Here is a 26431-nt window from a genome sequence, read left to right on the forward strand (position 1 = left end):
TTTGATTTCCTTTTTGCAGTTTCTGAACCATCCATCCATTTTCTTGACACCCTTGTCCCTCAGTGGGGTCAGGAGGGTTGCTGGTTCCTCTCCAGCTAACGTTCCGGGCGAGAGGCGGGGTCACCTGGACAGGTCGCTAGTCTGTCTCAGGGCAACACAGGACACACAACCATGCACACACACATTCACACCTAGGGGCGATTTGGAGAGGCCAATTAACCTGACAGTCATGTTTTTGGACTGTGGGAGGAAACCGGAGTACCTGGAGAAAACCCACCATGCACAGGGAGAACATGGAGACTCCATGCAGAAAGACCGGGGTCGGGAATCGAACCCAGAACCTTCTTGCTGCAAGGCAACAGCTCTACCAACTCCACCGCTGTGCAGCCCCCAGTTTCTGAACCATTTGAAACAATGTTTGTTGATGTTTATTAATTTTTTCGTATTTTATTGACTAAAATGACAATAATTCATATCAGTAACAAAAAATAACAAAATCAGATGAAATAATTTTTCTAATCCAGTTTGTTTCAATATAAAACATATGAAACTATAACAAAATCTGCAGGTGTGTATCTGTGTCTGGTGAAGTTTTGGATAAACATGTTTGTTTCTCATTCAGAGGCTAGAAAATCCAGAACTTTTACTCAAGTAAGAGTTGTAGTAAAAATACTCCTAAAAGCATTTTTTTCTTAAAGTTACTCAAGTACATGTAACTGAGTAAATGTAACTAGTTACTACAAGTAAAACCCAGATCCTTGCACTGTTCTGTTTTTGATTGTAAAGTTTGCAGATCATACGCTGGACTTGTTTACCTGCTGCGCCTCCGTTTTCATAGCTGCCCATCAAGCAGCTTGGGTTGCAGCTCGATGACCCTTCAGTCTCAGAGTCCAGCTGGGTCTCCTGTTTCACCTCCACCTTCATTCCGGTCCCCGGCTGAAAGGTCGCCGCCGTCGCTGAACCCTGCACCGCTTTAGTCGACGGGGAAGCCGGGTTTATCGCGTCCTGAGCTGGAGAAGCTACGGCAGGCGGCACAGCAGCTGCCAACGGGACCACACCGGTCGCCAGGGCAACGGTTTGTGCAGGGTAGATGGCGGTTAGTACCTGAAAGGTCAAACAAAGCAGGTTTAAGGTTTCTGAAATACACGCTGGAGGTCATGGTTGGGTTTATGAGTGGATAGCACACAAAAATTGCCTCTGTGTTAGAATCAGTCAGGAGTCACAGAGGCTCTTCGTACCTTTAGCTAATATCCATGTAGAACTGAGCCGTGCTTTGCTTTACAAGCAAATAAAAATTAATTTTCAGTAACGGACTCCGCTAACTACAAAGTAATTTGCGCTAATGCTAAAGTACTAATATTAAACGCTAAAGTGCTACTACACCAAAACGGTATTTAACTAATGCTAAACCACTACACCAACATGGTGTACAGCAGAAGTTGATGCTAAAAGCGCCAACTTCAATTCAAATTATATATTTTTATTCTAAATAATGTAATTGAGATAAAAAGAGAGAGAGAAGTGGAGGAGGGGAAACTTCAGCCACTTCGAAACAAGAGCATGAATATAAACAACTAACTACCTGAATAATTCTCAACAGTCGATAACCAAAACTTCAACACAAATGTCAAACTTTTTCCAATTTAAAGTTAAAAAACAGCAAAGTAAATTAACGCTTTACAATTTACAAAATAATTTAGTGTAAGCTAGGTGTGCTACAGGTTAGCACAGCTAGGTTTTCTGTACCTGACGGCCAGCGGCGGTCTGACCCGGAGGCGTCTGCGACTGAGCGCCGAGGGGCGGAGCCTGGGCCAGCACAGGCTGAACCAGGGTCTGTCCGGCCGGGGCGATGGCGGCGAACCCCAGAGTGGCCAGGTGTGACGAGAGATACGCCGGACCCGGAGGCTGGGCGGCCTGCTGGGGCGTCGCCGTGGTAACGCCTGGGCTGGACTGGACGTAGGTGATCCTGAGGAAGACAAGCCGCGTTAGGATCAATATTGTTTGATTCTTCTATGTTTTCCTTTAGAGGAGCAAGATTTTAAGTTTGTCTTAATCAACTGTTCTGGGACTCTGAAGGTTTTAGTTTGGAGTTTGGCTGCTTCTCCCTGGTGTTCAGTAAAATAACTAGTACAGCTAGTACTAGCAGCAGCTAACTGGCATTTTTTAAATCAACTGTATCCTAATATAATACCTACCACTGGGATGTGCAGGTTTGATTTGAATTGATCCTAAACCAAATTGTTTTTAATGTGTTGAATGTGAATTACCCTGGATCGAGACCAGTTTAATCGTTCTAAATTATAAAAGTTTAAGTAAATCTGTATATTTTACCACTACATAGTGACTTCAGTTAACGTAGATGTAAGAACAAAATCACCACATGCAGGCGTTCATGTTAAGCTACATTTTAATGAATGTTGCTTTTGGTGACCTGGTGGGCTGGGAGGTCAGGAGAACGGGCTGAGGCGGGGCGGCTCCGGGAGCCATCACCGTCGCCATGGATACGGGAAAGGGGCTCCCAGGGCTCGGATGGACGTTGGTCTGCACCACGGGCACGGAAGTGAGCTGGATGATCTGAAAGGAGAAACAAAGAAAGAAAAACGTGAAGAAAATATACAACAAATATTAATGTGTCACATTGGCATAAATGTTGCGTCTCAAAGAAAGTGTATGGCAGGAAGTATCTCTCAGATATCAACAAATAAATTATGATTAGTCATCAAGTAAATTTGAAATATGTCACTTTTTGTTCTAATTAGTCATAATTCCAATTAAACATCTTAAATGTACATTTAGATAAAAGATATATAGATTTGACTAATGCAAATAAAATTGCGGAAACATTGAAAGCAAATAATCTGTAGAAGTAATTTAGAGATTATGGCAGGCCGTTTTAACATAAAATTGGTTTCGTAATTACATTCTAGTTATCTGAAAATGAGTCCTGAATGGTAATTTAAGACATGTGCAATCCAATCACATTCTGACTAGAAATAATAATAATAATAATAATAATAATAATAATAATAATAATAATAATAATAATAATAACATTTCAAGATATCTTCGATTACATTTTGATTTAAAAGTCTGGGACATTTTGACTAAACAGAATAATTATCGGTAATAAAATTTACCTTTTAACTAGTCAGAAGGTTAATTTGATAAAACTTCAAAGGCAATTTGATGTGTCAGGAGGTAATTAAAATATATCTTGAATTGTAAATGCAAAGCTGTTACATAACCATTCACAGTAGCCAAAATGTAGTTGTTTCTAGTCAAAACAAATTTTCAGATAGTCAGACAAAACTGATTTTATGATAAAAAGGCCTGCCATAAAAAGTAACCCACAGCATTTCTGCAATATAAAAAAAACAGCAGGATTAAAACAAGTTGTTGGCAAAAGTGAAGAAGCTGCAGGAAGCAACCTAAATATGAAAGCATCTATTTATAATTTTATTCTTATTTTTTCCCGCAGACAGATTTGGCTGTTTTTCAGTTGAATCATGCGGCCATTTTGTTTGTTTCTGATCTCATATATACGATGAAATCACGCTCACCTTGTTTGCCGTCGCGGGGCCGTTCTGCACAGGAAGAGGCGGAGCCACCAGGGAGATGGAGGGCTGAGGAGGCGTGGACCCCGTCCTCACTGTTGCCATGGGAACCAACATCTTGCTTGGTAACACTGATGCCTGAGTTTGGACTGAGGAAAGGGAAACAGAGAAGAGATGAGTGACCTCACTCTTTAGTGTCCGAGGGGTGTAAATCAGTGAGGAGGATGATGATGAAGATAGATACCCACCTCCCGCTGTGAGCTGAGCACCGGCTCCTCCAATCAGAACGTTGGTCTTCTTCTCCTGCGGGAGCGAGCTGAGGGCGGCGCCGCCGTCCACCGGTTTGCTGGCGATAGCGATGGGAGCGCTGGCGACCGGGCGAAGCGTCCGGACCCCGCCCAGAACCTGGGGCAGGCCGTGCTGGAGCGGACCGACCGAGATGCCTGACCCGCCTCCGGACACTTCCTTCTTCCAGGTACCGCCCTCTTCCTGCTCCGCTGGCTCCGCTGGCTCCGCTGGCTCCGCGCCCCGCTTCCTGTTCCTGTCCTCGCCGTCGCCAGGACCTCCAGCCTCGCCCTTAGCGGAGGAGTCGGACACGGCGGGAGAGGAGCGACTCTCCGGCTGGACGTCCTGCTGGAGGAAAAACAGAAGAAGAGAGGAAGATTTTCAGCTTATAGTCCAGTACATTTGACTCAAATAGGGACCAAAGCTGCAACATTTCAGCTGCTGCTGTTCCCCTACTCGCCTGTGGGGGCGCTGCACCAAGAATGACTGAAGGAAACAACTCAAAATCTCTGAAGAAGACACAAAGCGCAACTTCCTTCTTTGGGAAATGTAAACAAAAATGTCGTGGGATCAGGTTTTGGTTGATTGTCGTTGATAAAAAAAACAAACAAAAAACAAAACATAAGCCATTTCTGCCGCTAGTGCTAGATTAGCACGTTTGTTTAGGTTGAACTTACCCAGAATGCCCTGGGTCAGTAGAAATAATAGAAAAAGAGTAAGAGGAAATAATAGAAAGAAATACAAGGGATAAAAAGCAGAAAAAGGGAATTTCATAAAATCTGTAATGTTTATTACGCTGTATGAACAGATGCACCGTAAAAATGGTTTCTGATGAGCTGCATGTGTTTCATGTTCAGTTTTAGGGTTTAGGATCCATCTACAAAAATAAAAAAATCTGTCTTTGATATTCAACAACAGCAACATTATACACCAAATCTCAGATGACATTTCCACATTTTGTAATGTCATTTTATCTGTTAAATTAGAAACATTAATATTTGTACATTTTTAGAGCGTTTTTATGCTTGCCTTGCTTTCCTGATGGTTCCGAAGGATTTGTTTTCATTAAATTAAAGTTATAATGTGTCTTTCTTTTTGTTCTTCTGTGTTAGTAATTTCAACTGTTTATACATTTATGTCTAATGTTGCATGAAACCAAAGATAAATTATTTGTTTTTGCTCACAATGAAGCTGATTCTGGCTCATGCAGTGGCAACATTCCTGCCTTTACTTTTCCACATGCCTCATTCTGTTACATTTTCACTTTTGCTGCAGGTTTAAATTTGATCTAATGCTCTTCATTTATATTTTATGTCTATATAGACCTAAATATCCAGCAAGAGGATGAGTAATCCTCCACCAACCTGTCCGTCCGGTTCGTCCTCGTCGCTGTCTGTCACTCTCTCCTTGCACTTGAGGTCAATGGAGCCTTCAGGGCACGAATCCTCTGAGGGCGGAAATGTGAGACGCTGTTAACGTTACGGCAAAGCAGACTTTTACATGTTATGACATGATTAAACATAAATGTGTCATCTTTACCAACACACGTAAAGAAATATAGATCAAAATGCAGAAAGAAAGTGAATTGTTGGATGTGTAGCATAAAAATAAAATCTCCATTTGTTTTGTACCAGATCCGATTTTAATGCGTTATTTTTATCCCTTTATTTTCTAAAAATGACAAAATGTTTTCAAAAAGTGGCTTTTATTTCAATTGTCACTCCTGTTAGTTGTATTTTTTGTTTAAATAGGAGAATAAATCATAATATCAGAAGAATAAAGACACAATTTTACCAGAAGTATGTCTTAAATTTTTCTAATATTACACCATTATTGTGGTAATATTAAAACTTTATTCTCGTATTATTTCGACTTTATTCTCATATTACTGCGACTGTATTCTTATAACATGACTATTTTTGCAAAAGAAATAAAATTTTACCCCGATTTTCATGTTTTGTCAGAGTTGATCTGAACTCAAAGTCTAAATAAAAAGCTGTTAAAAAAACAAGATGGCCGCCCTGGCCGTGCTGACGTCACTCTGAACTAAATCGAAGGAGAACAACTTTTCTTTCATCCCTCCCAGATTGATAAGCAGGAACAGTTGCTGATTTTTTTCAATCATGGTTTGATAAGAAACTCTTTCATTTTAAATATTTTACTTCACCACTTTAGCGTTTGAGTGTTGTTTTTCTCAAATTAGCTGTAAAATGTAGTTTTATTTACTTTTTTTATGCATTTCAAATGCTGGCTTCTTGATATTCATTTTGTTGCTGGAGAACAAAACACGAAAACAGATCTGGTTGTGCAGTGACTTCCTGCCTCCAAACTGCTAGTATCACCATGACCAAACTGTAATCTCTGGTCTTATTTTAGCTGCAGCAGTTTATCGTCGCCACTCACGAGATGAGATGACAGGTCTGCTGGGGCTTTTTTTTTTTTTTTTCTGTCAGCGCTGACACAATCGTTCTGACTAAGTAGGCCGAATTTCCTGACCATCATGAGAAGTGAAACTATCACTTTGCGGTGATGAAGAAGCCTCTCTGCTCACTCAGCTCAGATAACTCACCCATCACGTCGTCGTCTCCTTCCTCCTCGCAGATGACCATGCGCTCCTCATCGCTGGTCACATCCTCGTTGGCGCTGCTGTGGTACAAAGACTGAGGCGGCGGTCGGCTTCGAAACAAGCCGGTTCCGTCCTCCTGGCAGAACAGGAAAAACAGAAAAATGATAAAAGTACAGAATATTTTTTTTATATTCAGGAAAATTTTGCAAACACGGTACTAGTTGACATGGAGATTTTTTTAAATATTAGCAGAATAAAGACGTGGTACTAACAGAAGAAAGTTATAAAATTAGGAGAAAACAGTTGTTTTTATGAGAAAAAGAAAATGTGATAGTTATGAAGGGCTCAGGAATCCTGTGTAGCTCTTTTTTCGAACAAGACTCAGTTGTTTCCAAATCGTTTCAAAATCCTGCTGCTGAAATTTGGTGACGTTAATGATGAAGAATTTCCTTATTTGTAAAATAGATACCAAAGTACAGCATCACAGGATTATTTATTATCACATTATTACAAATGTATTCTCATATTATGACTTTATTTTCATGCTATTATAAACTTATTCTATTTTTACAACTTTACTGTCATACTATTATGGCTTTATTCTTATACCTTTATTCTTTATTTGCATATTACAACTTTATTTTGTATTATGGCAACTTTCTTCTCATAATATTAAGACTTTATGTTGACCTACTTCTCGCATTATGATGACTATTTTCATGTTATGACGACTCTCTTCACTTATGACTTTATTATAGTATTATTCTCATATTATTATGACTTTGTTCTCACATTAAATTACTTTATTTTCTTGTTCTGATGACTTTATACACATTATTTCAACTTATTTCACATACAACTTTATTTTTGTAATATTATGACTTGATTCTCATGATTTTAACAAACAAATAACTCTCTCAAATGACGTCTGGTGAAACTAAGAGTTTAATATTTGGCCGTAATGAACATTATTATTATTTACTGTTCTGTATCAGTGTGGACTGAACTGCCATGCAGCAAGGAAGAAGCCATTAGTCTGAACGCATCATAAACAATCAAATATCTGAGGTTTTCTCTCTGTAGCTAACTCTCTGATTCTTTTTCAATGTTTTATGTTTAAAATGTTTTGCACACCATAATGGTGCAGGTTTGGATTTACAACCACTGAATACAAAAAACTCAGATTACAGTTTGCAAAGACTTTTCTTTTTGGAGACATTTCCTGTGTTCGGTTGCGTTTGACCACCAGGAAAAAGAGGGAAGCTTCCCAGCCTGAGAATACTTTCTGATCTGTGAAGACGGAAGTGGCAGCATCGTGTTTCGGGGTGTTTTACACAAAATAGATAGCATGTTAAGGAAAGAACATTGTGTGAAAATATTGAAGCAGACCAGATGAAAAGGAAATGTATGTAAAGTTCTGCTTTTGCAAAAAAAATAAATCATTGAGAAAATAACCTAAAACAGGAAGAATTGCATAAGGGAAAAGTGTTTAATTTTATTCAGTTCATGCAAGCTTCTGCTTTCAACTGGGTACCAGACTCTCTGTTTCAAATTAAAAGTAGGCATTAAGATCCGACATCAACCCAGAAATGGAAATAAAGGCCTGACAGAAATGCCAAGACTGGCGTCTCATATTCACACCTTTTTTTGTAGCAGTTACAAGATGAGCAGAAGTTTCACAACATCCCACGTAGTAGTTTTTGCACTTTTGCTGACAAACACGCAACCAAACAAGAGAAATCGAATGCATGCCGCAAGCTTTCAAACGAGCGTCCTGAAACAGAGAAGTCGGCCGGCCAGCCGGCGTGCGTGCATGCATGCGCTGCTCCCCTGCGATTTGAAGCGATGCAGCAGCAGCAGAGGCGAAAGCTTGAGAAGCCAAAGCTTTGCACTCCCACAGAACTTTCAGTGGGTTCTGCCTGCGACACAGCATGCAGGGGAGAGCCCATTTCATGTCTCTTTGATTTGTGGAGTTTATTCACATGAGCTTTGCAAGTTCATTCATCCGCAGCACTGTGCAATCTAAACAAAAACCTAAATAATAGGCCTGTCGCATTAAGCAACAAATTAATTAATCGCATGATAAATTAAAATGAACTCAACTGCCATTTGCAGGATTTATTGCTTCTCTCTTTGTGTTTTGGTCTCAACTAGCATGTTTCCTGTTCACACAGACTTCATAATTCACTATGCTCATTATGGCATTTTCTAAGAATGATTTTGTGAGAAAAAAGTACTAAACATGTTTTGTATAACCCACAGATCTATCCTAACCTGTTCAAGGAAGCATAAAAGGTCACCTTTACAATGTTTTCCATTTGCAGTGTTGAGTGTTTCATCACTGAGTGGACATATTTTCATTAATATGCCATTATTATTGCTGTATTAGTTGAAAATGGTCTCAAAATGACAATATTATCTTTTATCTAAATAATTTCTGGGACAATTTGCCACCCAGAAAAAATTGTTATAAAGACAGGCCTAACAGAAACGTTGTCCTCCTTTTGTAGAATATTTTTTAAAGGGGCTCTTTTATGCAAAATTTATGTTTTTGAGCTTCCATTTGGGTCTCAACTTCTTTCTAAAAAGTGCTTCAGAAGATCACCCAACCATTTTTTTGGCACTAAAGGTTACCTAGCAACCACAGTGGCGTTCGCCCGTTACCTGGCAACCCAAATGGAACTCTGGCACATTTGGTCAGTTAGCTTCACTGCTGTATGTGACCATTTTGTTTACAGGGACTTCATAATTCATTATATTTGTTGTTTCTGTTTTGGTTTTTTTTATATTTAAAATGTCTCCCAGCCTCATTGTTAAATATTTGTTAGAATTTAAAGTCTTTGAGAATGTGATCTTGCATTATTACCACTATATTACTTGAAAATGGTCTCAAAACAACAATATTATTGTTTATCACAATAACTTCTGGGACAATTTATTGTCCAGCAAAATGTGTTATTGTTGTAAATCTGTTTGCAGTCATTTTTATGTTTGTAAACGTTGAGCTGGGGGGCGTGGCCAGCAGCAGCTTATTAGGATTTAAAGAGACAGAAGGCCTCTGAGACTAAAATCTCACTATCTCAGGAATATTTTGTATATAATATATTCAAGGAACATTGTATAATTTATCCTTTAAGGACAAATTGATGAGAAATTGGGTTTCTTTGTTGAAAACTACCACCTAAAGACATTTGTCTTTGTGTTGTTAGATGGTTTTGCTGCGTGAATCTAGTTAAAAATCGTGAAAAGGCGCCATCAAAGCATTTTGATAAGAAAGTTTCTTTGTTATTTTTTGTCTCTTGAGTTATTTTTCTGCCTGGGAGGCTCAGATTAACGACCTCATACCTTCTCCAGCTCCCGCTGCCTCTCCCTCTGCTCCAGGGTGTGAACGGCACTTTGGGAAAAGGCTCGGGGACGGGGGTGTTGGCCCCCCGAACCCCCCCCTCGACGCTCCGATGCCCCCGGCCAGCCCGGACCTCCACCTTTTCCCTCCAGCACCTGGGACTCTGAGAGCACATCTGGGGGAAAGAGAAGAAAGCCTCATCAGGGACAAGATCAATAAAACTTCACAGACAATCTGGATTGTTTTTATTTATTTATAGTGTTGGAAACATGTTAGTTTTTCTTTTTATTGCAAATAAATTAGATTATGGGTTTTGGATTTCATTTTAAAATATCTAATGTTCAGAAACTTCCTTCAAAAGATAAAATTGGAGAACAATTAAAGCTTTTTTAAATTGGATTTTTAAGATTTGTCATAAAACAACATGAAAGCAACCGTTTCAAAGTGTTTGGTCAAGATTCAAACACTTTTCAAACTTTTCCGACACTTTGGAGATAAAAACAAAACAAATGAACTAAAAAAACAACATTTTTGTTATGATTACCGTCTTGTGATTAGATTCTACATTCTACAGCAGGGACAATGTAAACATTAAAATACATTAAAATATCATGTTTGGAAATATCTCACTGACCCTAAAACCTTTTCTTACTGGTCTGAGAACAAAATATTTTAAGAAAAAAATTCCCAACTTCAGTAACTTTGTTTTTTATGTTACAGGTTAAAGAATCAATAAAGAAAGTTAGAAAATAAAATCTCTACAAATGTTCTATTTGCTGAATATTTCTATTTTATAAATATGAATAATTTTGGTGATTCTAACTAACCTAAAATAGGAAAAGTTTAATCTAATTTAACTTCAGATGGTCAGAAAAATGTGTATTTTTATTAGGTGTATGAAAATAACTGATTTCAACAGTTTTAGGCTTTTTGTCAAATGTTAGATTCACTTTATCACAAAACTGTGCAGTTTGAATATTAAACACTTTCCAACTGTTGAAAATACATCAAGTAAATTCAAATATTTTCAAAAATGTAAACATTTAAAATAAAAAAATTTAGTTTTTGATCTTAAAATTTAACTTGGCATCAAAATAAACCAGCTGTTGAAATGATAAAGAAATGAAATGAGTATGTTGCAGAGATTTAAAAAAATGCTGACGTTTGCAGACTCACCTATGCTCTCCGACATGCTCCTCTCCCGCAGCTCTTTCGGCGTGCCCCGGCCCTCGGACAGAGACTTCCTGCGGTCTTTGTTGCACCACTTCCAGTCGGGATGGGCCTTGAAATGAGCCTCTTTCACCTGCAGGAGGAGGAGAGAGAACGTAAAACACAAAATCTAATGGAAATCAGCAGAAATGTTCAAGTTTTACTTCCAAAGACTCAGATTTTATTTACAGAATATGTTGCAGAGTCTCTGCTAAATAGAGACGAGGAATCATTTCATCCCCCTTGACGTGACATCAAGGGGGCGGCCATCTTGTTTGACAAGCAGCTTTTATTTGGATTTTGAATTCGGGTCAATTCTACAACAAAAAATTGGAGCCAGGCTAAGAGTTATTTATTTTAATTATAAATCTTTATAAAGTCATAATATTACAAAAATACAGTTGTGAAATAAATAATATGAAAAAAAGTTTTAATATTACCAAAATATTGTGTTCAAATTTGAATGATTACCTTATCTGTAAAACCGATATAAAGTTATTTTCATGTTCTTATAAAACTGTGACTTGGTTTTCCTAACCTTATGACTTAATTCTGGTAATATTATGACTTTATTCTTACATTATTGTTGTACAACTTTGTTCTCATATTACTATGACTGTATTCTCATAATTAAAAAAAGTAAAAGTCGTAGCCGGGGCCTAATATTCTTTCTGATGACCTGAAATCAAATTCAAAATAAACTGGATCTGTCAAACAAGATGGCCGCCGTGGGCTTTCTGACGTCACTCTGAACTATGGAAACAAAAGCATTGGTACAAAAAAACTCCCCTAGAAGAATCCAAACTTTCCCAAAACAAAATCTACAAAATTGATTGATAGAATCAAATCCGTAATGAATAAAGATTTTTATGCAGCCTGTCTGCTTGAAATGAGTGCTGTCAGGGAGGGTTTCCGTGGTAACCTGAAAGGCCAGGTCGTGGTACTTCTGCTTCTCGTTGGGGCCCAGAGCGTACCACCACTCGCCCAGGATCTTGCTGACGGTCCGGTTGTCCTGGTTGGGGTGCCGCTGGTGCACCAGCGCTCGGTGGCGTTTACTGAAGATCATGAAGGCGTTCATGGGGCGGCGGATGTAGTCCTTCTCCCTCTGGGTGGATTTCAGAGGCAGAAAAACATGCGATTACCCGCAGGACTAGTTTCTACGGCAACAGCTTAGTACACTTTAAATAAGACAAAACGTTCAGCAACATGCAGCTTGTTTCTAGTCAATAAAACACAACTACTACCAGTTCATTTCAATCAATATTGGGGAAATATTGACTTAAAACAAACTCCTATATCTCCCAGAAAAGTTACTTAAAAATAGTTTTGTCTTTTTCAAGTATACTAACATATTTCTGCCAGAAGCTAGACCAAAAATACTTGGTAAGAATTTGTGTTTTTACAGTGTATCTGTGTCATTTCTGTGGCGTTGGTTCCAAAAAAGAATCTGAAAAGTGTGGTGTGCATTAGTACTTAACTTAAGAAACCCTGCAGTGCTCATAAAAAGTATCCACTGTCTTGAAAGTTTTACTTTTTTATTCTTCTGCTTTTACAAATCAACAGAAATTGGTTGTTTTGTCTCCAAAGAAAGATTTAAAATTTAAAGTTTATGTCAAAGTAAATACTGATGTCTGCAAAATATGACAATAAAATAAAACTAATTAAGATAAAATAAGGGCTTTATGTTAAGTATGGAGGTCCAAAACTGGCACAGTTAAAAATAAAAGCAGAAATATATACATTTTGTTTTTCATTTTCATCAAAAACAAAATATAAGAAGTTCTTGTCAAAAACACGTTTAAGGAAAACACAAAAGGAAATATATAGATTTTTTGATGTAAACGCTTCCATAAGGAAAAGGAAAATTATGTCAGTTTTGGTCCTCCATAGATCAGAAGATGAAGATGAATGGAGCTAAATCTGGGAAATACCACAAGAAAACTACATATGGATGCTGCAAAAGACCCGAGACTTGTAAAAATGTTGATTTCTAGATTGATAAAGCCCATATTAATACACTAAATCCCAGAAAAACATATTGAATTCTGTGGTATTAATGTCAGAAAGTTCAGTGAAGGTCAATGACGGTCAGCCAAGATGACTCACCTTCCTGTCTCCGTCTTTGGGCAGGGCGCTGAGCGACTGCGTGCGTCTCTTCATGGGTCCGGCGGAGGGAGACGGGTCGTTCCCCACGCCGGGGGAAAACCTGCATCAAAAACACAAAGGAAAGGGAAACTGAAAGTCCAGCTGGAAATCAGGGGAGATTCCTCGATCTGAGGGACTTTCAGGAAGATTAATGCACCACAAAAACACAAAATATTACCAAAGTGTTTCGGACTGGTTTCTAGTGCAAATAAAAAACAGACAACAAATATACAACTAACTGAGATATAGACGCTTGTTTTAACTTGAAAAAATCCCGAATGAGGAAGAAAAAGCAGCTTCACTGGCAGATTATTTCACTTATAACATGGAAAATGTTTTGTCATGAGTGAAATAATCTGCCAGTTGAAGGTTATCAATATTAGGCAATTATTTACTTAAAATACAAGTAACTCACTGAGAAGTTACTTGTAAGTTCGTTTTGTCGTATTTCAAGTGTAATAAGATATTTGCACCATAAACTAGTCAAAAATACTTGATAAGATTGTTTTGTTTTTTGCAGTGTATACACAAGATGCAAAATATCCAGAAATATCCACAGATGCACTGTAAAAACAGGAAATCTTACCAGCTAGTTTTGGTCTATTTTAATACTCTTGAATTAAAAAATAACTTGGAAGAAACTTTCCAGCTTGTTCCAAGTCAATAATTCCTTAATATTGATTAAAATAGTGCTAGTTTTCTCACTGACAACAGATTATGTTAAATAATTTGCCAATGGAACTAGTTCTTTTTATAAATATTAAGCAGTTATTGACTTAAAATAAGCTCCATTATCTTGCGAGTTAGTTCTGTCTTATTTCAAATTTGTCTTTTTGCAGTGTATTGACGGGTTTTCCGTATCAACAAGTGTCAGTGAACCAATTAGTATCTAATAAAACACTGCAAAACAACCTAAAGTTTAATGTTTTCTCAACCTTCAGTAAAAATCTAAGAATATTTTTAGCTCTGAATTATTTAACACTCTATTTCTCCCACGTTTTGCCTTTCTGCAGAAGATAACTTTATTTCAAAAGTTTCTCAGCCGGGTTTTAACACATCTTTTCGAAAATAAATGATGAAACAGATTGAGTTTTTATCCAAGAACTGAGACGGTTTGTTGTAGATTTGAGAAGAGAAAATCAAAGAGGAGACCCAGCCGCTGCAGACCGGACTAGTCTTAAGGGTGAAAGTTTCAGATCTTCACCTCAAAGGTTCTGCTTTTATTCATCTTCACACAGATAAAAGCATGATTACACCACGGATACCTCCCACTGTGAAGCACATAGGGGGATCTGAGTTCGTTTGCAGAATGTAAATATCGGCCCGTCCTGCTGCGTCATGCTCCAGAAACGTATCTGGTGGGTCGTCAAAGCCCCTGAGCGAGCAGGAATACACGTCGCGTTCAAGAATTTAAACTATACTGGATATAAATTAATATAGTTTCAGAAAATTATCAGCTCAAACGTACTCACGGGCTAAAAAAAATAATTTTTAATAACTAAAAATCACCAAAAGTTTGACTTTTTTAACCAAGTCAAGAATAAACTAAGCATTAACTATTTTTATATTAAAAAAATAGTAATCAGATTTTTTTATTTTTTTGTAGGAATGTGATCGTAGATCCGAAAATTTGAAGTAGTTTTTGCACATTTTCCTTGTTAAATGAAAGGAAACGAGTTTGCTTTTTATTTTACTGCAAAACACAAAATCCTACCAAAGTATTTTTGGTCTAATTTCTAGTGCAAATATCATAGTGCACTAAAAATAAGACAAAAGTAACTAAAATGTAATTTTCCAGCATGATATAGGAGCTGGTTTTATGCTAATTCTTTAATATGCTAGTTTAACTGGCAGATTATTTCACTTATAACAAGACATGAGTGAAATAATCTGCCAAAATAGATCAAGTACTTTTTAATCAATATTAAAGAATCACTGCTTAAAATTGCTTAAACGTTATTCTTAAGTTATTTCAAGTGCACTATGATATCTGCACTAAAATCTAGACCAAAAATACTTGGTAAGGTGTTTTGGTGACAAGCAAAAATGTAAAAACCGTTACAACCTGAATTCTGTCTATTTGAAATTCGTTTTAATTCTCTTAGGGGAAAATGACAAAGCAAAAGCTAGAAACCTCATCAGAGGGATCAGCGAGTCAATTCGCTTGAGGATTAAATGTCATCTCTATTTTGTGTACATGTTTCCACATATGGGGGCGTTTCCGTTTGTCATTTTGCTTCAACAGCTAAACAAAAACAGCAACCATGGCAAATCTGCAGCAAAGCCCCGGAGGTCGATAAGTGTGTCGACTTTGTTTTCATCAATGACACTCGCCCTTTCAAAGCGATGCACAGGAAGGAAAAAGAAAAAAAAAATCAGGTGTAAGACTTTTGTATTTGTTTGGTGCCGCCGGCCTCTGAGATCCCAGTGACCCTGAAACATTCATAACCGCACTACGAACCAGACAGCACGTCTGAGTCACCGTGAAAGAGAAACGAGCCAGATGCAGACACGAAGCCCGATCGAGAACGAACTGTACGACTCCCGCCAGACAGACACACAAACACAAACACTCGCAGACAAAAGCGGCGCTTCCTTTCGCGTTCTGCTGCACCTGTCGGCGGAGGACTTGGGTTTTAAAAGGCTCAAACTACACGACAAGCTGCATCTAATCACAGCTACTACCCACTTTGCTGTGAGTCATACGCAGAGTCGCAGAGAGGAAGCGACGAGTGCGAGGGGCTTGATCAGAAACTGAGAAGATCTTACCAGACGTCACGGTTTTAATTTAAAAACTGACTTTAGAGGGAAATATTCAAGCGAGCAAGGAAAGAAACCTATGCTCAACTGTGCACTCAACCCAGCAGGTGAAATGCAATTAAAATGTAACCTAACACAAAGGAATCCTGGTGTTAAAAGCTGACCTATGATGATTCCTTCAGCAGGTTTGGATAAATCTTTGGTAGGGTTGTCCAAAGTGCAGCCAACGGGCCATTTGTGGTCCTTAGACAGATTATTAGCGGTCCTTGGACAGATTATTAGCAATTCAAACTTGCCAAAGAGATTTGGTCTAGTTTCCAGTCCGTCTTGTCACTTTAAATCCAAATAAACTCGCACATGAAAATGGCCGCAAACAGATGCGCAACTATGCAATCATACATCTTTGAAAAGCAGAATTGGAGCCTGCTGCACAACCAACAAGAATGCAGAAAGTAGTTTCTGGACGGTAAGTCATCAACAAAACACTTGTCTTTTCCAGCAGCCATTGGGGTTGCTAGGTAACGGTGCACACCAAAAAACTATAACTTGATGCCAACTGGGTGGCTTTTTTGAAAAAGCCACCCAGTTTGGCTGTTTTTAGAAGCAGTTTAGACTCAAACTGAACTTTTAAAAATGAGCAAACAGTAAATTTTACTAAGTAGGTCTCCTTTAACCATCCATCCATCCATTTTCTTGCACCCTTGTCCCTTAGTGGGGTCGGGAGGGTTGCTGGTGCCCATCTCCAGCTATTGTTTCAGGCAAGAGGAGGGGTACACCCTAGACAGGTCGCCAGTCTGTCACAGGGCAACACAGAGACACACAGGACACACAACCATGCACACACACACACACACTCACTCACACCTAGGGGCAATTTGGTGAGGCCAATTAACCTGACAGTCATGTTTTTGGACTGTGGGAGGAAACCGGAGTACCTGGAGAAAACCCACCATGCACAGGGAGAACATGCAAACTCCATGCAGAAAGACCCCAGGCCGGGAATCGAACCCAGAACCTTCTTGCTGCAAGGCAACAGCTCTACCAACTGCGCCACTGTGCAGCCCGTCTCCTTTAACGATTTAGCAATATTTCTTTCTGTGTAATAAAAACCCTGCGGCGGACTCACGGATCATCGGTGTCGCTCTCTGTCTCGCTGTCCGCCCCGCCCCTGTCTGCCGGGGGATTGTCGTTGGTCGGGGCAGGGCGAGACGGCGACCCCCTGTCCGGCTCCGTGGGGCCCGCCCGCCCTTCGCTCACCAGGGCCACACCGCAGCGAGGCTCTACAAAATAAAAGGTTTAAAATGAGACTTCATGTGAAAACAATGCATCCTCTCAACTGAATGGCTTTTCAGCCCCGGTCGTTCTCCGTTTAGCTCTCCAACTCTGATATCCTGCATGATTTAATTTAATTTTCCTCATGATGCCACACAAGGAAGTGGTTTGCTTGACATGAAAACCTTAAAATACATCCACAGCTGTGCTTCCGTTTAACTCGAATGATGTGAACCATCATCCGGGCTTTCCCCAAGTTCCTTAAAGGCAAAGTAATCTCAATTTAAGTAATGCAAAAACTTAAAAAAAAAAAACTGTCTTGGCAATTCTGACCAAAAACAGGAAAGGTTTAGTCTGATCGGATGTGAGGCAGAGTTAAAAGAGGTTTCCTTTTTATGTAGCTTATGCAAATATCGACCTAAAATATTGGTTTTTAAACTAAATTCAACTAAAAAATGGATTAAATTACATAAAAAATAGAAGTAGATGAAATAAAATAACGAATAAACAAGTGAAAATAAATAAAAATACTGAATTACATTAAAATAAAGTAAAAAAACAAACAATAAAATAACTTAATAAAATTATAGCAACATAAAATAAATCAATAAAATAAACACAATAGTAAATAACCTAAATTAAAAATGAAAAATGTACTTTAAAATGAAATAAAATGAGAAATAAATAAAATAATGGAATAAATAAATAAAAATACAGTCAACAAATAAATATATAAAATAGTAAAGAACTAAATCAAATTCAAAAATAAGATTTAATTACTTTAAAATTAAATAAAATAGATTAAACTGCATTCACATAAAATACAATAAATAATACAATAAATAACAGAATTAAATTAAAACATAAAAGATTAAATTACTTCAGATGAAATGAAATAATAAATTATTAATCCCAGAGTGAAATAAAGAAAATAAATAATGAAGTAAATAAATCCTGGCAGGATATCAGCTTAGAATAAGTCAAAGTATTTTAGATTTTAAACTAGAAATGAGTCGAAGCTTCTGGACTCGTCAGAAACAGAAAACTTTAATTTGCTCCGAGCTTCACAGTCACCTCCTGGACCAGGTGCCAGGCAAATGTTTTCCTGTATCTGGACACAAACAAACCAGAGAAACTCCGGTCCAAACTGAAAGGTGCTGCTCTCTTTTTTACATAAACTCAGAAACCTGAGAATATTCAGTCAAAGTGAAGCGTTTTAATTTTAAATTCCTGCAGTAAACACATATCGCCCAGAGAACCGGCTGGTCCTCCGTCTAAGAAACGCTGCTGGGTCATGTCGCTACCTTTGCTCTGATTAACAAGCTGCTGGCCATCAGCAGGCTGGCCGGCCGCTCCTGATTGGCTGGAGTCCAGGAAGGGGACGAGCGAATGCCAGGGGAACACTGGCACCGACCGAGGCTCCACGTTGGTCCAAACTGGAAAAAACAAAGAAAAAAAAAAAGGTGAAATGTGACGATGTTGGTTTTGATTTCAGAGAAAAGACGATGTTCTGCCCTCTGGCTGCAGGTTCCACTGAAAAACACAGTTTCATAGAAAACCTCTGAACAGGAAGTCCATGAATGGAGCATTCAGAGACGCATCGGGCCTCGGGGTAATGAGGGTTGAGGGGTCATGTGGTGAGAGGCTTTGATGAGGGAACCTGCTATTTTTCAGCACTTCCTTTGATCTACACTCAAAAAAATCATGCAAAACTATTCATCCTTCACACTTTTATCACTTCAAAACCGTCATTTATGAAAATGAGACATTCTCTACACGACGGGTGTCCAACGTGTGGTCTGGGGGCCAAATGTGGACCTTTTGTAGAGTTTTTGCAGACCTCAACTGTTAAAAAATGATACAAATGGTGGTTAGGAGACTTTAACGTAATTTTCTTACAATGGAAAACGTTAAGTATGAAAGTTTTATTCGTCATACTTTTGTAATAATCAGTTTCTATTTAATTTATTAAAATTGGCTAAATATAACGTGTGTTTTGAAAGAAAGCGACTAAAATCCATGTCTTTCTATTAATAGAGCGAAGGTGCAAACTCCTCCTTAAGTTTAGTATCTATAATCAATCAATCAATCAAAGTTTATCTGTGTAGCACATTTTAGCAACAAGGCAGTTCAAAGAGCTTTACTTCATAAAAACACAAAGTCATCATATAGTTTAAGAAAAACAGTAACAAACATCACATTTTGATGGGTGTCATGAATATCAGCACTTTATTTATTATTTACTGATTTATTTCAGTTTTATTTTCACTTTCTATAAAAAGTTTAGACACGCTGCTCTAAACCTAATAAACAGTTTTATCACAAGTTTCTCTTGTTCATTTTATATCAATCTGATGATCGAGGTGATGTGGTGGCGCAGGGGCAAAGCACGACCCACGTATGGAGGCCTTAGTCCTCGTGCCGGTGGTCGCAGGTTCGATTCCCGGCCTGGCGACGTTCGCTGCATGTCGTCCCCATCTCTGATTACTGTTTCCTGTCAAACTACTTTCAAATAAAGGCCACAAGAGACAACAAACCCTTTAAAAAATAAATAATCTGCTGACTAAGTATTAAAATTGAAAATCTTCCAAATAGAGCTCCGTGATTAATCGATTGTTAAAATAGTTGTCAACTAATTTAGTACTTAATTAATCGTTAAAGTATACAGACAAAAAAAAAGGTTTTATACACATGTTCATTTTGCATTTAAGATAAAAAAAAAAACATTCTTTGTTTTGAGTGACGGTTCTTCACCTGGTTTAAATTCTTTAGAAAATATTAAACATGCTGTACTGATGTTGCTGCAGTTACGTCCTTTGCTACAAATGACCAAACACTCGCTACAGAAATCCTATGTGCATTTTTTATTTAAAAAAGAAATTAAATTGCATCTTAACGCATTTCTAATATTCGACTAAATAAGCTGAAGTGGCTAAATGAAAAATGTGCCAGTTGTTTTCTCTGATTAATCGTAATTTTTGCACTCTGCCGTTTTAAATGCAGAGTTTATTACGACTGAATCTGCTCTGTTTCCAACTTTCTGCTAGTTTTAACCCGGCTGTTTGCAGGAGGAACTTCAGCTGAGGAAGTTAACTTTATTCAAATGTTTGACACACATAAAGCGGGTTTGCTGGAGCGGGGTAGCACCGCTGACGAGTCGGAGCTCATGGGAACAGGAGTGGGTCGGAGGTCAAATCCAGCTTCACCACAACAACTCGTAAACCAGGATACATTATCGACTCATCCTGGACGTAGCTCTGCAGCTGATTCTGAATTTTTTATTAGTTTTTTTTACAGCAGACCTCAAGGAACCGAAAACTGTTTTGTTACGCAACATAAACAAGCTAACTTGAGTCAGCTAGCTGGAGGCAATCGGCGGCTCTGATACAAAATGAGTGTAATGTTTTAGAGTTGAATGGACACGAACTGGCTGAACCTTTCTTGGCTCATTTCATGTTGTTTTGCAGACACCACAAGGCAAAATGCACAAATCTGCTGCTTATGGGCCTGACAGCTTGATAACTTATCGTCCAGCAATATAATGGAAATAATAATGCAAGTTCACAAAGGTAAATGATCTTTAATATCTAATGAACATTGAACACTGGAACTGAAACACATTTTAAATATCCAGAATGAATAAATAAAACAACAAAAACAACAAATGAAATAAATTATGAAGTGACTGTGCATAAAATTATCCTTCAAAAGGAGGTTTAGTTGAAACCAAAGCACCAGACTAAACTTTTTATTTCCAATTGTTGTTAGAGAGATCAAATTATTGAGCTAATTTAAATTTATCATGCGATCAATTGATTTATTGCTTATTGTGACTGTTTATCTCAGATGTAGCTTCTACATAAAAACTAAATTTCATTCCAAATACAATTTTAATAGATTTTGCTTCTAAAAAAGAAATTACAAATGCCAGAAAACATGTTTTATATTTAAAATCCTCCCTTCTGTGAATTGAACGATGGAGTATTAGGGCCGAGTTACAAGAACAAATTCTGATGATTAATCAATTAATTGAATATTCCATCCATCCATTATCTTTACACCCTTGTCCCTCAGTGGGATCGGGGGGGTTGCTGGTGCCCATCTCCAGCTAACGTTTCGGGCGAGAGGTGGGGTCACCTGGACAGGTCGCCAGTCTGACGCAGGGCAACACAGAGACACACAGGACACACAACCATGCACACACACACTCACACTCACACCTAGGGGCAATTTGGAGAGACCAATTAACCTGACAGTCATGTTTTTGGACTGTGGGAGGAAACCGGAGAAAACCCACCATGTACAGGGAGAACATGCAAACTCCATGCAGAAAGACCCGGGGCCGGGAATCGAACCCAGAACCTTCTTGCTGCAAGGCAACAGCTCTACCAGCTGTGCCACTGTGCTGCCCTAATTGAATATTAATAATTAAAAAATTGTAGATTCTGCAGATTATTCATTTAGCCACTGAAGCTTGTTTAATACAATATTAGAAATACATAAAAAATCAAATGAATTAAAATCCTTTTAGAAATAAGAAAGTAAAGATTTTATTACCTAAAATGCAACGACAGCAGCTGATAATTTGGCATCTGCAGCTAAAACACATGTGTAAAATACGTCTACTGGTGGTTCCCTGATGGTAGTTGCACAGTTTTATTTATTTCAAATGACATTTCTGCTGGTATTTGTGCAGTTTTATTTTAACTTATGCACATTTTGTACATTTTTAAAAATGATGCTTCTCAGTTGAATATTTAATTAAAACAGAGTATGCTGTTACTGAAAACTGCACAGTATTTCATGCTCTGTATGGATGAATGAATGAATATACTTTATTAATCCCAGGGGAAATTTTCACTTCAGTACAGCCTGTCCAAAGAGCAAAACAAACAAACACAGGGCAGACAGGGGCACATTTTGATTTTGTCTCTTCATTTTTATTTTTTTAAATCTTTGCCACAACTGCTCGTCATATTTCTCCTGTAGGACAATAAAAATATTTCAATTCTAATCTATTATATTCTTTCAGTCGCCACGTTTCAAACATCCTCATCATCTAACTTCAGCGTTTGGTTACTTCCTAGTTTTACATAATTTAATGGTCTCACTAAATTAGCATTACATGGTTTTCAAGAATACTTTAAGCCATTTATGTTCATCTTTAATTGGATCCAACTCCAATAAAGAAGATGCTTCTTAGACAGTTTCCAACACCATGGAGAGGTAAACAGGATTGCAGTGTTGTCTGCTGTGCATATTAAACACCCTCCTATATAATATTTACACTGAAGGTGCATGAGAGTCAAAATGTGACCCGATGGAAGTGCAAAATCATCATTTTTTTACTGCTTCCTCCCACAGTTGTGGCTACACTACGCAGAAATTGAGCCCAAGTGTGAGCAGAGTTGGTATTTCTCCTGAGAATACACTGCAAGCAAATGTATGAGCTTAATATAGATTAGTGCTTGATGCTCTCCCTGCTTGCATGCTGTTTACCACTTGCTTGTCTATTAATATTGTGGTTTCGTATATTAGATGTATGATGAAATAAACACAAAAACAGTCATTGGAGATTACCTGGAAGCCTTGTAAGCACTTATTACTGCAGCAAAGCTAATTATCTTCAAGCGCCTCTTATATGCTCAACCTTGGAGCAACACCAAATGTTTTCATACGTGAGACCGGATCACACTCTGGCAATTTTCTGGTGTTAACAAGGAAGAAAATATGAATCCAATTCTCCAGAAATCATCAGAAACACTTTGGTGTTAAACCATTTTCACGCTAGTAAAGTAACACACATTAGCACCTGCTAGCAGCTAAGAACTGATAACACCTTGTATTTCAACTGTGTACAAAAATATGACACTAGTTCTCCTTCAATTCTGTGTTTTTACTTCATGAAACTCACAAACACAGTTTAAACCGGAAATTAGCTAATATTTTCTGTCCTAGAAAATCTGCTCGAGTTCTTGAGAAATTTCAAATCTATCGGCCTAATTTGTTCTTGTTCGTGCCACAGAGTCAAAACACAAAAAATTCAGTTTTGTGGAGTATTTATTGGCCTCAGACACCAGTGTCTGGCTTTCAAGTGGAAAGTGTTTTATTAGTTTAATCTATTGCAAAAATAATGGCTCCTGAACTTTTAAAAACATTTTGACGGTAACATGTTGCAGACTAAACATGACTCTTCAATCTCAGAAATCGAGCTGGCAGCTCACTTTCAGTTCCACTGTCTTACTTCCACCCTTTAGTCATAAATAAAAAATCACCAATATCTTGGTCATTACCTAATAACCAAGTTTCCCAGAAAATAACATTTAAGCAGTATTAAAGGTGAAGAACGTGTGATGAACAAGTTATATAAAACTTGTTCATCACATTTATTGCACAAAATCACTCTTAAATAATGAGATTCTGCTGATTATGAACTTCTTTGGAGAATGTACGCTTTGAAAAGCAGAAGTAGAGCCTCCTGCACAACCAACAATGATGCAGCAAGTGGTTTCCTGATGGTAAGTCAACAACAAAACAACTGTCTTTTTCAGCAGCCGTTAACCAGCTGACCAGCTGGAGTTCCGCTGGGGTTGCTAGGTAACGGGCTGGGCTTGGCTGGGGTTGCTAGGTAACGGGCTGGGCTTGGCTGGGGTTGCTAGGTAACGGGCTGGGCTTGAATGGGGTTGCTAGGTAACGGGCTGGGCTTGGCTGGGGTTGCTAGGTAACGGAGCGCTGCCGTTACCGAGAAGTGTCATTTTTTTAGACACCAAAAACTTTAACTTATTGCTAAAAGAAGCTGGGTGTTTGTCATCTTCCCAAACAAGATGGCCGCCCTGGGCATACTGACATCACTCTGAAGTACGGAAATCCTACAATCGTGTTTAATCGTGTTGTAGATACAAAAAAAAAAGAATAGCACATTTCCACCAAAACATTTGAGATTAATCTCAGAAATTTTCTATTAAAAAACATGGAAATATTTTAGTTTCAAGTGAATATTTTCAACTTTTCAAAATGTGAAAATAAAAAAATAAAAATTTTGAAAATTTCTGAAATTAATATAAAAATGTTTGAGTATTTTTCTAGCAAATCTTTTGACTTACGATATCAATTACATTGTACGTTGTTGGGGGGAAAAAAAAAACATATTTTCCAAAAATTTTATTATTTGCTAAAATTGATTGAACCCATCAATCTGTGTGTTATTAATCTGTAATCAATGTGTTTAACTTAAATACATAAATGAGTTCATCAACTGCATGCTAACCTACTCAATGTGTGCTGCGTTTTCTCGCAGCAGTGTACATCTGAGAGCAATAATGAAACTTATGATGCCAATGCAGCTGCAGAGGTGCTGGGTTATATTTAGGCGAGCTGCCTGGAGCCTCTGCAGCCTTTAGGTGCTTTTTCCTTTTTCTTTTTTAAAAATGCATGGTAAAGAAAATACTCCACTACAGAGGCAGGTGGCCATTAGCGGCAGTGCGACGGCCGTGACAAGCAGGCGGAAAAAGAAAAGTGCACGGCCGTAATCAGCTCGGACAATTTACTGAACCGGCGGAGCGGCGTATCCATGACAACACGTCGGCAATACGATTACCCCCCTGAAACATATTCGCATCAAGTGGCCTTAATGCTCCGTCTGAGGCTGTTTGATTGTCTGAAAACTGGGACAGGACTCTGTTTGTGTCTCACAGAGGACATGTCCAGACATACCAACACTTACAGATTTTTAAAAGTTTCAGTGATGTTCCTCTTATCTCTCACAAACACCCGTGTAAAGGATAAAAACAAGCACTACACGCACTGAGTCACACTTTACACACAGCCAGCAGCAGGTTTGGGACGTTGCCAGAGCAACTCATTTATAAAAGCTGTTGATATTCACACCTCAGCTAGGAAACGCGGTTTCATTTTAAATTCAGGAGATTATTTAACATCAGGAGGTGAAATGTAAAACAGTAAAAGTGATGTCATTTTACTTTACACCTCCACAAACCCCTCAAATGTCAGCATCAGCTGTGAAGCGACCGGATTTCCGACGTCGAGGCGTTTTAAAAACGGTAAAAATCACCGTTACATTTCCAGCGCTCGCACATGCTGTCATATTCACAAAGTTGGCATGGAAACAGGCACAGAGAACACGATGAACCCAAGCACCTGTACTCCTCCTAGCACATTTTCTTTCATGCAAACGTCTGATCACAGATATGCAGTGCAGTTACACCCCAGGACACACACAGCTAAGCAACCGCAAACACAAAGGCGCAGCTATTGGAAGAAGAAAGTAAGTACACCCCTAAACTTATGCTTAAAACACCCACAAATCAACAGTTTGAGGAGGTAGAGCTGGGAGATATTTAATACAAGATAAATGTTTTTTTCAGACACGATTAATCACTATCAGATGACTAATGAAATAATCATCAACTAATTTAGTAATCGATTAATCACTATCTGGAGAATATACTAAAAAAAAAAGGTAATTTACTGAAACAACAACATTCTCAGATGTAATTTTATGAATTTCTAATTCAAAATAAAGTAAGTTTAAGTGGTTAAATGAAAAATTAGCCAGTGGTGATCACACCTGGAGACAATCAGTTAATCAATGCAGTTCTTTTTATTAAATCCTGTGGTAGAGGCAAGGGTGTACTTAGTTTTTCCAACACAGTTTCTCGATTTTGGCTCATTTTTGGTCAAACAGACGAAAACAGTCGTTAGTGTAATTTGCTTTTTACCCTTCATGTTACATTTAAAAAATGTTATAACCTACAAATTAACTCCTAATGTGACTCTCAAACAGACCTGCTGACATTTCCTATCTATTTAGCACACTCAAATGTTTCCTGATAGCAAATTGTAGAAACGTAGATTTAATAAACCTGCAAAAATGATGTAAAATTGACTCCAGTTTAGAATTAGCTGCAAGTCTGTGTTTCAAAAAGGCGTGAATGTAAAAACTTTCCTTTCCCCTGAGTTCACAGCTAGAACTCCAGACAAAAGAGGAATTTTTTCCCCTTAAAGAAAAATTGAGCATTTCTAAGAAAGCAGTTAGCAGCCGACTGGAATGGATTATGTTTCCTCTCAGTTAAAAACTCAGGGACAGAAAAGCGTTTTCTAAAATGTTACGCTACAAGCAGCTGTAAACTATCCGTGAGTCATAGCCAAAGCACTCTGATGACACGGCTGTAAACCCAGAGAGATAAAGAAACCGAGAGGAGCGCAGTAAAACAAAGCGTGGCTCAGCAGATTTCTGCCTCTGACAAAAACAAAAGGTCAAACCCACAGGTGTCGTGT

General features: G+C 38.2%; 1 protein-coding gene across 4 annotated transcripts in view; it reads right to left on the reverse strand.

Annotated features, from left to right (window-relative positions):
- The window catches only part of cica (capicua transcriptional repressor a), a 42303-nt gene that overhangs the window by 5992 nt on the left and 9880 nt on the right, over window positions 1-26431 (reverse strand). For 3 of the 4 annotated variants that reach the window (XM_008422840.2, XM_008422839.2, XM_017307567.1), the window contains exons 4-16: window positions 18439-18570; window positions 16989-17142; window positions 13064-13163; window positions 11880-12062; window positions 10925-11051; window positions 9751-9923; window positions 6409-6541; window positions 5204-5286; window positions 3803-4187; window positions 3561-3703; window positions 2432-2574; window positions 1747-1966; window positions 816-1104 (exon numbers count right to left, since the gene is read on the reverse strand). In XM_008422840.2, the coding sequence (XP_008421062.1) occupies window positions 816-1104; window positions 1747-1966; window positions 2432-2574; window positions 3561-3703; window positions 3803-4187; window positions 5204-5286; window positions 6409-6541; window positions 9751-9923; window positions 10925-11051; window positions 11880-12062; window positions 13064-13163; window positions 16989-17142; window positions 18439-18570 (2265 nt within the window). The remainder of the gene's footprint in view (window positions 1-815; window positions 1105-1746; window positions 1967-2431; window positions 2575-3560; window positions 3704-3802; window positions 4188-5203; window positions 5287-6408; window positions 6542-9750; window positions 9924-10924; window positions 11052-11879; window positions 12063-13063; window positions 13164-16988; window positions 17143-18438; window positions 18571-26431) is intronic. The other variant, XM_008422841.2, reaches the window with a different exon arrangement.

This window comes from Poecilia reticulata, linkage group LG11, assembly GCF_000633615.1.
Source record: "Poecilia reticulata strain Guanapo linkage group LG11, Guppy_female_1.0+MT, whole genome shotgun sequence".
NCBI lineage: Eukaryota > Metazoa > Chordata > Actinopteri > Cyprinodontiformes > Poeciliidae > Poecilia > Poecilia reticulata.